This window comes from Sapajus apella, unplaced genomic scaffold, assembly GCF_009761245.1.
Source record: "Sapajus apella isolate SASKATOON/1434 unplaced genomic scaffold, GSC_monkey_1.0 scaffold83, whole genome shotgun sequence".
Lineage (NCBI taxonomy): Eukaryota > Metazoa > Chordata > Mammalia > Primates > Cebidae > Sapajus > Sapajus apella.
This window is the reverse complement of record NW_022437023.1, coordinates 8,625,650-8,638,778: the sequence shown is the minus strand read 5'-3', so window position 1 is coordinate 8,638,778 and position 13,129 is coordinate 8,625,650. Positions and strand designations below refer to the sequence as shown.

Sequence of the window (13,129 nt, the reverse complement as noted above, 5' to 3'; positions counted from 1 at the left end):
GTTTTACTATAATAAACCCAAGCATAAAGCATCAGAAAATGTATCCTGCGTATAAATTCAAGAAAGCAATTGATTAATTAGGAATAGATCACCAGCAGGAAATTCCTTTCTAATATGTGCTTATCTGTAAGAATTGCTGTCTAAATATTATCCTAATGTTAAACCACAACTTTTCTGAATAAAAAAATGTGGCAGACCAAATCAAAGAACAGAAGATTTCCAGGAAGCTATGTTGGTTTGTCTATTGTGGCCAAAGGCTTACCAAATCACAAGTTAAGCTCAAACAACAAGAGAAAAAGACCAAATAGAATCCAGAAAAAAAATAAAAATAAAAATTTCCATCTGAAAACCAGACTAGATGTTTTTACTTTTAATGAGATAAAAGATGCAATTTACTATAACCAGGCACCCATGAAGAGCAGATTCTAAGTGGTCATGGGCTGGACATGGCACTTCAGCACAAGCCATCAGACTCAATATTTCACAAGATCTGGTACCTTTCAAATAATTCCCCTGGGTAATACACCAACCAATTGAGGGGTGCTGTTATCAATTTCGTTGATGTAATGTTTAAAGCAGTTTTACTTCCATACCTGCTGCTGAATCTGTCCTGCCTGGACAACAATCTGCTCTGTCGAACTATTGCTGTTTGCTGTATACTGCTCCATGGTCCCTCCAAGTGAGATTCCTGTCCACTCTGGAGATCCTAGAAGGCTGTGAGGTATACTCCTATTAGAAAGGTGGGGAAAGAAACAAAGTGAGATTGTCAATAAAGGCCTTAACAGACAATCAACCTGAATAATTTATCGCCGTACCTTATTTGCAAGAAAACAGGATAATAGGAAATGTTTATATTCAGTATCACTTTTAACTAAGATTACGTGGCACAGTCATAATAACATAATGCTATTTTCACGTTTCTAAAATGCTTTCAGTCATTTCTTATTGGCAATCTTACCTTTCAAAACTGTCAAAGCAATACCTGCACCTTAGAGATACTCATTAAGCTACAACATCACTTTAATACAAGGCCTATGTAACACTGATTTTCAGGTTTGCACATATACTCTAGAGAATAAAGCTTCTTTAAGTTGTAACACATAATTGCTTCCCTCCAAACATGTTACTCAAGTCCACCTCATATTGTAGGCAAAATTTACCCTTCTCAAACACTTTAAGAGAGTTGAAGATCCACTTTCAAAAATAAGGACACAATTAGATAAACTGAAGTGGTATCTGAGAACTTTAATAAAGACTTTGTTAAAAAATTTAAATGATATAAATTAGAAATGGGCAATTCATCTTGGAAATATGGGAGGGATGACAGATATGTAAACAAAGGTGTAGATAGTCCTTTCTCGCCAATTTTTCACCAGACCCTCATACATTCCAGTATCTGAATCATAAAATGATGTGACTTAACTGAGCTGCTCATTATAGTGGCAAAGTAGAGTACCACTCTACGTAAATCCACATATGCTTGTGGAATTAATCACTTCTAAGATGTCTCAATACAGTCTGAAAGAAGAAATCAAAATATGTGCAAGTGTATGTCCAAGTACTTAGAAAGAAATGTATTGCTATCTAAAATTTACTTTGAAATGCATCAAAAAAAAAAAAAGAAAAGAAAAAAAAAAAGAAAGAAAAGAAAAATGGATAAATAGGTGGAGAACTATCTGGTAAGGCAATTATAGTAAGATGTTAATAATAGACTCTAACTGGCAGGCATACAGGTGTTTATCTTCAAATTCCTTTGATTTCACTGCACACTTAAAAATTCTTATACCAGAATGTTGGGGAAAAAAATATAATAAAATTTAATCAAAATAAAAATTAAGCCCATTACATAACCAAAATGGATACAATATAAGAATATATAAGCCATAAATAATAGGCTGTGTCATCACAGCAAGATGACTTGTGGCCATATGGTTCTCTGAAGCACTGCTCTTGCTCTAGTGGAATGCTCACTAGGCAAATTTCTAGCTATAATTTGGATTTACATATAGATTGGCCAACAAGGAGTAAATAGAATCAGCAACATAAGTAACTCAGTAGTTATTTTTCATTCCACACTGGTCAACTGGTTTTCTTATTTTTACACAAGTCTCTTTGGAATTGGTTGACTACTAAGTCTGCTCCTCAGAGATTCTGGGTACAGAATAGAAAATCAGGTTTTCAGCCAGACTGCGAGTCTATTAGATGACACTGACAGGCTTCCCTAAATTCTGTTTTGTCTCTAATACACAATACATTTGTGTTTGTAAACTTATTGTGATGTAAAAGAATATATATGATTCCATTTATATAAAATCTCCAAAAGACATCAGTAATCTAGAGACAGAATATAGATCAGTGGTTCCTTGGGAGTGGAGGATACAGGGAGATAGGAAAGAGGGAGGCTGACTGGCATGGAGCATTAGGAATGTTGTAAGGTGATGAAAATGTTTTATGTCTTCATTGTGGTAGTGGTTGCACAGGTATATAGATTTGTCAAAGCTCATCAAAATACTTAAAATTATTACATGTTGTGTCTAAACTCTCTCTCAATAAACTGACTTTAAAAATAAGGATCATGAAAGGAATGTCTTTTAGGTTTCAATGCCTCTCCCACTCCAAATTTCCTCTTTGTGTGATATTTTTTTCCTTGACTAATATCCAGAAGATTACATCTTTTACAAGAGTAAAATATAACTTGAAGCACATGATAATGACTAACAGATGTAACACACAGATTTTCTTCTTAACTAGTTTATCCTGGTTAACAAATTGGTTTACAAATAAACCAATTTAGCAATATTTAAATCTACTATACTTTGAAGAGTAAAAATGAATGCAGCTTCAAATCTAACAGGAGTTTTTTCTCACATTAATGACAAAGTGATTTAGCCTGTATCATGATATTGCTGCTGTTAATCGTTAATGCTATAAGTAACTGGCTTCAGTAAATCCCTGTTCCTACTACTGTGAGCTTTAGTTAGCAAGACTGCAACACAATCTGATAGTCTTTTCCGAAGTGCCTCTCTGCCCAAGATTATGACAAACTAAGTTAGACAGATTTAGTCTGTCTAGCTTTTGTTCCTAACACAAAGTTTTGAATGGTTTTTCCTCAAAGAGAGAGTAATAAATAAGTGTGTTTATTCTGGCTAGCATGAAAATTGTCTTCCTAGTGCATTCTCTTCTCAATGCAATTCTTTGCCCCACTATTCCAAGGTGCAAAAGCTGAAATTTAGCCAGCTACTCACTAGGAACCCATTCTATGTGGACCCACACACACTCCAAAGCTAAAACCTTCAGAAACTCAACTAGTCATGTAAGGATATGAAAAGCCCTAAGATTACCACAGTTGACAATCACTACCAGGCAAAGCCTAGAACAGGAACTTTTTAACTTTTTTAACCATAACCCTTAGTAAGAAACACATTTCATTATCACAGCTCAGTGCACACATAATGTATAAAACATGTAACTGAAATAAAGGGTCATGAAACAGTATTTACCCTTAAACAACGCAAGATGCACTTTGATATTTTCTATTCTTTTTCTTTCTTTAAGATAGGGGGTCTCCCTTTGTTACCCAGGCTGGTCTTAAACTCCTGAGCTCAAAGGATTCTCCCACCTCAGCCTCCCAATGTGTTGGGATTACAGTCGTGAGCCATCATCATGGCAGATACCTTCTATTATTTAAAAATTCTCATCATTAGCTCTATTTCTTTCACAACTCGACAAGTGGGTCCTGATACATGTTTGATAAAAGACTAGACAACAACAAAGGGCTGTCTAGCTTCCCCATCATTCTACCAGTTCCTGGATTGGAGCTTTCTAATGCACTTCTCTCCACTAACTACATACCATGTGCCGGACACTGTTCCGAAGGTTTTAAAAATAAAAAGAAATATCTGAGGAAGATCTTAACTTCAAAGAGTCTTTAAGTTTGGTAATGGAGTGAAAACCTATACTGGAATCCTAAGAGATAAAGTAATACGGGAATTTGGAGGACAGAGATTTGTTTCAGCAGGGGATAAATCAACAAGGCTTAAACAAAAAAGGTACTATTTGAACTGTTTTTGTTTCTTCTTTGCTATCAGAGGTCTGCAGGATGAACTGGCCTAAAGTGAGAGAAAGATTTAGCTATGTGATGATGTGGAAGAAGGTGAAGTACTACAAATCAAGAGAGCATAAAAACAAAAACAGAAATATTTCAGCATGTGAACAGCAGACTAAAAGGTCCCATGTCTGAAGAAAAGCTACAGGCCAACTCCTGTCTCTCAAAATGCCAGGCAAACAAATTCTTCTGCAGATTGGTGGAGATCTGAAAGGTGTTTAGCAAAAAAAGTGACTGGATTATAATGCTTTTTAGAAAGATGCCAAGCAAAATTATTTAGTGGTTTTGAAGTGACCAGGACATACCTATTTTTAAATCCTAAGGTTAAAACCTCTATTCCAGGACAGGACGCAGTGGCTCATGCCTGTAATCCCAATGTTTTCGGAGACCAAGATGGGAGGATGGCTTGAGCCCAGGAGTTCCAAGTTACAGCGAGCTATGATTGCGCCACTGTATTCCAGACTGGATAATAGAGGAAAGCCCTGTATCCAAAAACAAACAAAAAAACTTTTCAAAAGCAAATATAAATGTTTTTTAGACTATTCAAGCCATATCATCTCATCTGCTAAGGCAGATAACGTGAGGATCAAATGAAATAAGAAAATGATTTAAACAACAATAAAAAAAACTCATCCTAAAAAGTGAAAATAAAACCTGTCCCCAAAGTTTTAGTTAATAAAAGAGCACCAGAATACGAGTTTTCTGAAACCTACCTGTTGTATAACCTTAAATGTGAATTTAGAAATGAGCACCAGATACTGAAGACCTCCTCTATGTGTCAGAGAATGCACCAGAAGATTCACATGAGTAAAAGTAATTCAGAGTCCTAGGACAAAAATCTCCTCTTCTTCCCCAAAGAACTCAGCCGCTTCCCCAAGGAACTCAGCAGAACCCATTAAAAGAAGTCAGAAACTCGTTTCTTCAATCTTAGGAAAAAATATAGTTCTACATCCCTTCTACTTGAACCTCCACACAAAATAATAACGGTTTCCAAAATATTCCTTAGCAACATATACAAGTGGTTTACCAACTGGGTTTCCCCCCCTAAACTATCACTACTACTGCCTACTTCCCTATCCCATCTTTCCGCCTCAAACAGTGTAATTCGCTTCCTCAGCACATGCTTCTCTGCAAGCAATGCTCTTCCATCTGTGGAAGAATTAAGAATTATCATCATTCTTCAACGCCAATCAAAAGTGCAGCGCTGATAAGCCTTTCACGGAGGCTAGCTCACGCATTGATACTTCACAGCACTGAACTTGACCCCTTTATAGCACTAACAGGTATTAACGACCTGTTCACCTGTCAATTTCCATCAGGTAGGCACAGTTCTTATTTACCTCTACGCATTGCTTCCCCAACACATGGGTTATATCTGGCATATACTAACTGCTGGATAATTGGTTGCCAACAGCAACCTCTCAACCTAAGGAAAACCCCACAACACTCTGTTAAAGTTTCTAAACATTTGCTGAGAAAACGTTAACACAGGATAAGAAAGTGTATCCGAATAAAATAAACCAAGAGATGAGTGGACTGAGTCAAACCTGACAAAAAGTAACATAGAAAGGTGAAAGCAAAAACAAAGGACCCCTCCCCCCCGCCAAATGTACTACATTCCCACAGGAGGGATAATTCACAAAATGAGGAGTGGATAAGACTAATAATATGAAAAGCAAGTTGCACAGCCTCCGGGAAAAAGAATGCGCAGGGCTATCAATCTTCTAAGAGTGAGGTTCCAGGCACCGAACGGACTGGTCTTACAGCCCGGGCAAAAAAGGAAGACCGCTTGGTTGGGCTGCAAGACGGAGGTGTGCGGTCCTGCTTCGGCGAACGGGGCGGGGAGGAGAGGAAATGACGAGCCAAAAGGGGTGGTAACGGCGCCAGGCCGGAGACTCGGGCGGAGCGGGCTGGGAGGTGGGGCGCGGCGAAGCAGGGGGAGTGGGCGAACTAACGGCCCCCCACTCCCCACCAGGGAGCCTGGGGGGCGGCCCCGTAGGGCTGCGAGGCGAGAGCGGGCCAGCCCCCTTGCTAGCCCCACTTGGGACCCCGCGGCCGCGACGCGCACCCTCCCCAGGCCTCTCCCTCCGACCTAGAGGGACTGTAGACAGAGGGACCAGGCTCGCGGGAGGCGGGGGGCGCGGGCCCCAGGGAGGCTTCCAGTCCCAAGGACTGGAGCGTGGAGAGTGCAAGGGCGGGTTTAAGTGTGCAGCCAGAATGACCAGGAGAAAATCGCCGAGGCTAAGGGAGCGCGTGTCCCCTTGTGCAGGGCCATTTGTGGCCCCAAGCCTGCGGCCTGAGAACCTGGGCCTAAGAGTCGGGGAACGGGGACGCATTCCCAACTGGCCCTGGCACTCTGCGAAGGTCGGGGCCCCGAGGTGCCTGCTCCTGGGGTGCCATCCCCGCGCGGGGCGGCCCCTGCAGGCCTCGGGCGGGAGTGCCCCGAGGCACTCGCAGGCTCCGGGCCGGGGCCGCAGGCCGCCCCACTCGGCTAGGCTCAGCTCGACTCCCCGGGCTCGACGGGCGCCTGGGCCTCTCCTGAGTGGTCAGCGAGACCCGCCAATCGGGGCGCTGGGGCCGGCTCTGGGCCGCTGGATATTGGCTCCTCACACTCACCGTGCCTCGCTCCCCCGGTTCGCTGCCCGCGCTGATTGGCTCCAGTACCGGACTCCGAAACCCAATCAGAGGCTCCAGCCGCCGCTGCCGCCGCCACTGCCGCTGCCTCGCAAAATGGCGAACCTGAACAAAGGGAAATAGGGCCTCCCTCCAACCGCCTTCGCGCAGGCGCCTCTGAGACCACGCCCCCTAACCCTAGTTCTGGGCTCGCCCCACCCCTTTGGAGGAGCAACGCGCAGGCGTCCCCTGCAGCCACGCCCACCTTCTGATTTAACACCACCTCCAGCCGAAGGAATACGCAGGCGCCTTCAAGAAGCGGCAGACCCTTCAACTCAAAACACTACCTTGAGCTTAGTTCTACGCAGGCGCTAACTAGCGCCTTTGCTGATTCCCCACCCCTTTCCAGGCGGCCACTAGGACACACCCCTGCGGCTACTACGCAAGCGCCACCTTTCCTGACTTGTAGTGGGCATTCTCGTTACGCATGCGCGGGCGGCGGCGGGAAACCACGGAATTTACTGCCGGAAGTGCGGCGGCCATAGCCAAAGAGTGTAGACTCGGCTAGCAAGCTAGAGGGGCTCGTTTCCGCCCCGCTACTGGGCGGGGGCGGCCATCTTAGGTGCGTGCAATTAAGGGCTGTGGCGGGATTGGCTCCGCGTTTGGGCTGCTCCGCTGCTCCCCACCTACTGGGGTCGTATTCGGAGCCCTTCCCCGCGGGGCGGGGATCCCCAAACAGCCGACTCCTTTTCAGGGGAAGGGTGACTGGGTAAGTTGCGGCTTTGAGCGAGCCTCCCCGCACCCTCCATAGGACTCCAGGACAGGACAGACCCTGCGTCCTCGTGGATCCGCCCTAGAGTAGGAGACAGAGAATGGGAGGCTTCTCTAGACTCTTTCCTACTCCCATGCACCGCCCAAAAAAAGGGGGGGGTGGCGAACGTTTTGAGAGGCCACTTTCCTTTCCCCACGCTTGGGGCTCACGCTCGTACCCTGTACACGCTGGTTGCGGCTTAACGGGACTGTGGCCAAGTCCTTCCTGTTTTCTTCTAAGCCACACCCACGGGGGAAATACTTCTGCGTCGTGCAGAGAAAAGGGGAGCGTCCTAAATCCGCCTTGCTCCGGAGCTGCAGTGGAGAAAGGAGGAGGCGTGTCTTAGGATGGGCTTTGCCTCGGCTGGCGGAGCGGGGCGCTCCAGGAAAGCGCGAAATGGGAGCAGATCCAGGCTGCCACCGAACCTAAGCGTTCTTCCTCTTTGCCACAGAAGAGTTTTGTATTACTTCCCAGGGGCCGAACAAACTCACATTCATCGATAAACATTCGAGGGGAAAATCCTATTAAGTGGGTGTACAGGGCAATCAATATTATATACTGAGGCTGCCTGTTTTTTACCTCCTTTTCTCTTCTCATAGCTGAAGAAACACTTAAATTCTGGAAATAGCGACTCAGTATCATGGCCAGCAGTCTTAATGAAGATCCAGAAGGAAGCAGAGTGCGTAAAAACTATTCATTTATTGGTGAACTGAAATTCATAATAATGGAGGTCAAAAGCCTAAACACTTTTAATTAAATCAATGATTGAATTATCCTTTTTTCTCTCTAGCTGATTCACTTAAGCTCAAAATTCTTGGCAGGGATCATCCATTACTTTCCTTTTACACATGCGGTAATTCATTGTAGTTAAATCCTGCAGATTTGGCTTTAAATCAGATCGCAGGAAGGGGTACACGGAAAGGTAGTGGTGGGGGACAAAATACAGAAAAATAAATAGCTTAGTATTTTTCTGCGTCTAATAAAACATTGTCTTTTCCTTTGCACATTTTTTAGATCACTTATGTGAAAGGAGACCTTTTTGCATGCCCCAAAACAGACTCTTTAGCGCACTGTATCAGTGAGGATTGTCGCATGGACGCTGGGATAGCGGTCCTCTTCAAGAAGAAATTTGGAGGGGTGGAAGAACTTTTAAATCAACGTGAGTTTTGGAAATTACCTCGTTTGACCTGGCTAGAGCACCTCTTGATCTGTTACACTTTAATAAACAAGATATATGTGTAAAGGGGATTCCTAAGAACCAAATGTTTTTAGATTTTTTTCCCCCCAAGAATGGCCTCTAGTTTGGACCCTTATCATATCAAACCTGAACTCCTGTGAAGGTTTTTAATCTCGTTCTCCTCTATCATAAAACCTTCTTCACGATATTGCTTCACTTGTAATAACTCTGAAATGCTTAGCACAATGTATAGGTTGGCATATAAGATCATCTACTTACCAATACTCTGCTTTTTCTTCAAAGAGGAATCTAGAAACCTTTTCTTCCTTACCCCTCCCATCCCTTTCTACTGATGACTTTAAACCAGAAATGTGCACTAAATTCCTATTGTGAAGCTTCTGAAAGTTTCTTAGACCACATTCCAGGCTTACAGAATCAGTGTCCACAGTGATTCTTAGCCCTACACAAAGGCAATTTTTTACTGCTTTGTATTGTAGTTATTTGTAACAATTATACCTTCTCTGGATTGAAAATTCTGTCATAATGCCTTTTTTATATGTCTGTATTCCTTGTAATGTCTTATACAGCTCTTTGAATGTAAAAAGATAATTATTGAATAAATACACATTTGGCAAATAAACTATACATTCCGAAACAATTTAAAGGCAATAGACAAAGTCTGTGGACAAATGAGGGTATATTTGAAAGTAGAAATAGGACCAGAGTTGGGTCATGAGGAAACATGTTTGTAAAAAAACTGTAAGTTAAGGAATGTAGTATTTGGGAATGCCGATAAAAAGCAAAGTGTGGGAGACAATAGGTCTTCCCTGTTCCCTTCAATGTTGAAAATTAGTATTGAGGTAAACTTGTAAAGATTTAAAAATCTAAGAATGTAGATCAGTGTTTGGTTTGCTTTTTCATTTCTACTATTAAATAACTTTTTCCTAGAAAAGGAATCTGGAGAAGTGGCTGTTCTGAAGAGAGATGGGCGATATATATATTACTTGGTAAGATGGAACCAGCCCTTTTTCTTTTTTTTCAGAGCCAATTCTTAATACATTTTAAGGATTGGTGAACAGATGGGCTGCACTGCATTTGTGTTGATCATGATGTTCCATTCTAGACAACTAAGGATGTCAAAAGGCCTCCTATCTTATGACTACTCAGGTCCAGTGATGGCAGCTACTTGGAGCACTGGGTTAGAAAGGAATGTGAGGTGACATCCCAGCTGTGTGGGAAAGTCCTGTGCCATTTACCATAGGCTTGTTCTGAGACTTGCAAAAGTTAGGAATGCCTCCTATACTATATTTTTTAAGCAGAGTGAGGTAAAAACAATAATGTCTCAAGAGACAGAGTCCTCAAAGGAGCTTTTCTTGTATTCCATGTCACATAGCACACTGACAGCAAGGGAGTGAAAAAAAAAAAATAAGTGCAGTGCCAAATAATACCTAGCTCCTCTCCTAACTACTGCTTGAATGTGGGGTTCTTCAACAGTCCAAGATGTTATTTGGTCCCTGAAAGGGTGTGGCTTCCTTGGTGATGGTGGTGGATAACTTATAGCTAACCACCTACAAGCCTGATCTGGATGGCAAACTGAGTAGGGAGATGTCCTAACCCCTTTGAATTCTGTCCTTAAAGCTTATGTGGCTTCCAGTGTTTTTACTTTGGGACACTACCAGTTTTTTCTATTGTTTTATATAAAGAAACATCAAGCAAGCAAGCATAGTTGCTAAATAAATAGAGGCCTTTTTTAGCAGGAAATTTTCAGGTGGTGTGCATTCTTCCTTGTTATAGATATGCAGCTTATCTCTTGGAAGTGGCACAGAGAATTTCACCTACCTTGCTTAAAAATATTGACTTTAGACACCACCTGCTAATCTTGGGTTTTCTGGGAAAAGGAAAGATTACTACGTGGCAGGATCTGGTTTTCTCAGTCTCTACTTAGTGGATTTCTTGAGGATCTCCCATAACGGTGTGGAAGGGGCAATGTGACGTGACATTTGTCATCCTTGCTCTAGACTAATTCAATTAAAAAATGCCCCTTTTTAAATTATCAGGATGTTGGGGGAATTAGGTGATTTTCTTTGGCTATCATTTTGGGATGATGAAAGTTTGAATCCTTTGTGTTCAGATTACAAAGAAAAGGGCTTCGCACAAGCCAACTTACGAAACCTTACGGAAGAGTTTAGAGGCAATGAAGTCTCATTGTCTGAAGAATGGAGTCACCGACCTCTCCATGCCAAGGCAAGGAAATCTATGGCCCTAAATGGAGATTTAATTGATTAGTGGGATTTACTGTCTTACCCAAAGACAACTTAAAAGCTTAACCCAAAATACAGATTTAAAGGTGGACAAAAGTCAAAATTTTGTAAAACCACCAGTAAACCAGTTGTCTGGGCTTAGGCCAAGACACAGCCATTTTCTAGCTTGAGTTGAATGTATCATGACAATTACCTTGAAATATACACCTGCCTCAGCCTACTTAGCAGAGAGGAACCATTGTTATTCAGTCACATTTGTTGAATTCTCAGCATCCTCTGCTTGAAGCTGGACCTCTATTCCTGAAGCAATATAAGCTAAATAATCAAGACTGAATAATGGTGGTTCCCCTCTTGGACCACTTCCCATCTTCCAGACCTATTACTTTGTGTCAAGAAAGTTGTAAATTATCACTGTCTTTTATACTGCATGCTTGTTTGTGGTCAGGGTGGCTAATAGCTGGAGGATCTGTCCCTGATGTAACTTCTTAGACCTTAGCTATTGGGAACTTAAGGGAATGACTTTGAGGGTTCAGTAGTTCCTTTGCTTTCTTTTCAGGAAATGGGCCTCAGCTCTTCCTGTCACCCTGGTAGTTTTGAGTCAATGCTGAGCATGCATGCAGTTTTATCTCGAGTCCCATGTTACTTTGAGTGTGGCTGCAATGTCCCTTATTTTACACTGGTCTTTGATATATTTATGGTGTATGTATCAGAAACTTTTTAAAATCACAGTTCTTTACCGACTTAATTATCAAATCATAAGATGAAATTAGCAATTTTGAGTCTCTTTTTCCGTAGGGATGTTGAGGATCACAAGAGTAACATCTTGGAAGGTGTCAGGTAGTAGAGTTTTATGGACTGAGTTTACTGAGTTTATTCTCAACCAAGGTGTTGCAAAAACCTTATTCCTGGATTGTAGCCATTTTGCCATTTCCTAGCATTCCATCTTGACTTTCTTTTCTGCAGAGGTCCTGTACCTCATCCCTTTTCTCCTTATTTTAGTTAACATTTTGTTACCGTAAGTGTATTTTTAAAATACCAACCTTTCCCCATCCGTCCACAGCCAATTTTAGTCAGTAGTCATAGAGGGAAAATGAGTCTCCCATGCCATGACAGTTATACATTTCTAAATGTAAATGAAATAGTTGGAAAGTGGTATCTTATTAGACAAAAAGAAGTGATAGTTTTTAGATGTTAGAGCTGTCCAGGAATGGTCATAGGTGACTCACAACAAGAATTGACTTCCAAACTCCTATCATGGTTGCCTGTAAGGGTGTGAGACTAGATTATTTGTTTTTATGCTGTGAGTGGATATAGCTGACAAGAGAGAAGGAACAGTTTCCTATATGCTTTCATCACCGTCAATGGAGATATTTTGTCTTTTTCAGGATTGGATGTGGTCTTGATCGTCTGCAATGGGAAAATGTATCTGCGATGATCGAGGAGGTATTTGAGGCAACAGACATCAAAATTACTGTGTACACGCTTTGAATCAATATTTGGATGTTTCCATGTTCTCCTCTGTCATCTCTACCAGGCCATAGGACTGGGCAAACCTACGTTAAAATCGGCAGAGGAAAGTTTCGTGGGAAGTAATCTGTTTCACAAGACAGACTTCGGTTGCTGTATTCAAGTATTTGGACTAGGACTGTGGAGGAGGGGTTGCTTATGATATATTGCTGTGTTTTTTTGCAATAAAGTAAGGAGTGGGTGGCCTGATAATAGGCCTGGAAACTAGATTGTTGGGACTGTGACCTTTGTTTTGCTCCAGTATGCTACCTGATTTGTTTGGCTGGCCGCTAGGTGGCAGCATTGGTTCTACGTCTCTGCTTTTAAAGAGAAATTTCAGGAAAGATGATCATTCCAGTTTGGCATTTTTTTGTCGTTTGTGCACATAACTTGGTGTTATCCTTATGTCATCAGAATCCTCTGAGGGGAAACTTTTGATTTTAATTGCGCAATTCTACATTGTTAACAAAAAATTTGTGGTGATAAAAAAATGGAAAAATAAATCTTTGGGGGATTTAGGAGGTTCTGTGCTTATGTCTGTCTGTTTGTTCTGGTCTTGGGTAATGGAGGATTCACCTGCAACTTAATTTCAAACAGTCAGACAAAGGGTCCAAGTAGGAGGAAAAGCAAAGTGAAAATAAGAAAATTGGACAAGT

General features: G+C 42.0%; 2 protein-coding genes across 19 annotated transcripts in view; one reads left to right on the top strand and one right to left on the bottom strand.

The window, feature by feature from the left end:
• Positions 1-7,003, bottom strand: part of NFYA (nuclear transcription factor Y subunit alpha) — a 29,765-nt gene extending 22,762 nt beyond the window's left edge. For 6 of the 10 annotated variants that reach the window (XM_032253259.1, XM_032253265.1, XM_032253263.1 and 3 more), the window contains exons 1-2: positions 4,411-5,723; positions 594-729 (exon numbers count right to left, since the gene is read on the bottom strand). In XM_032253259.1, the coding sequence (XP_032109150.1) occupies positions 594-668 (75 nt within the window). In that variant the 5' untranslated portion in view covers positions 669-729; positions 4,411-5,723. Of the gene's footprint in view, positions 1-593; positions 730-4,410; positions 5,724-6,721 lie in introns of those variants that run through there. The other 4 variants (XM_032253264.1, XM_032253261.1, XM_032253260.1 and 1 more) reach the window with 3 other exon arrangements.
• OARD1 (O-acyl-ADP-ribose deacylase 1) lies at positions 5,821-12,994 on the top strand. Of its 9 annotated transcripts, none has more exons than XM_032253276.1 (6): positions 5,821-5,916; positions 8,129-8,208; positions 8,544-8,688; positions 9,655-9,713; positions 10,838-10,950; positions 12,353-12,994. In XM_032253276.1, exons 2-6 carry the CDS (start codon positions 8,170-8,172, stop codon positions 12,453-12,455), a joined length of 459 nt encoding a protein of 152 aa, XP_032109167.1. In that variant the 5' UTR covers positions 5,821-5,916; positions 8,129-8,169; the 3' UTR covers positions 12,456-12,994. The 9 variants fall into 9 exon arrangements, with proteins under 9 accessions (XP_032109167.1, XP_032109173.1, XP_032109166.1 ...); XM_032253275.1 differs by lacking the exon at positions 5,821-5,916 and adding an exon at positions 7,198-7,340; XM_032253274.1 differs by lacking the exon at positions 5,821-5,916 and adding an exon at positions 7,202-7,487.
• Positions 12,995-13,129: the final 135 nt, after the last annotated feature.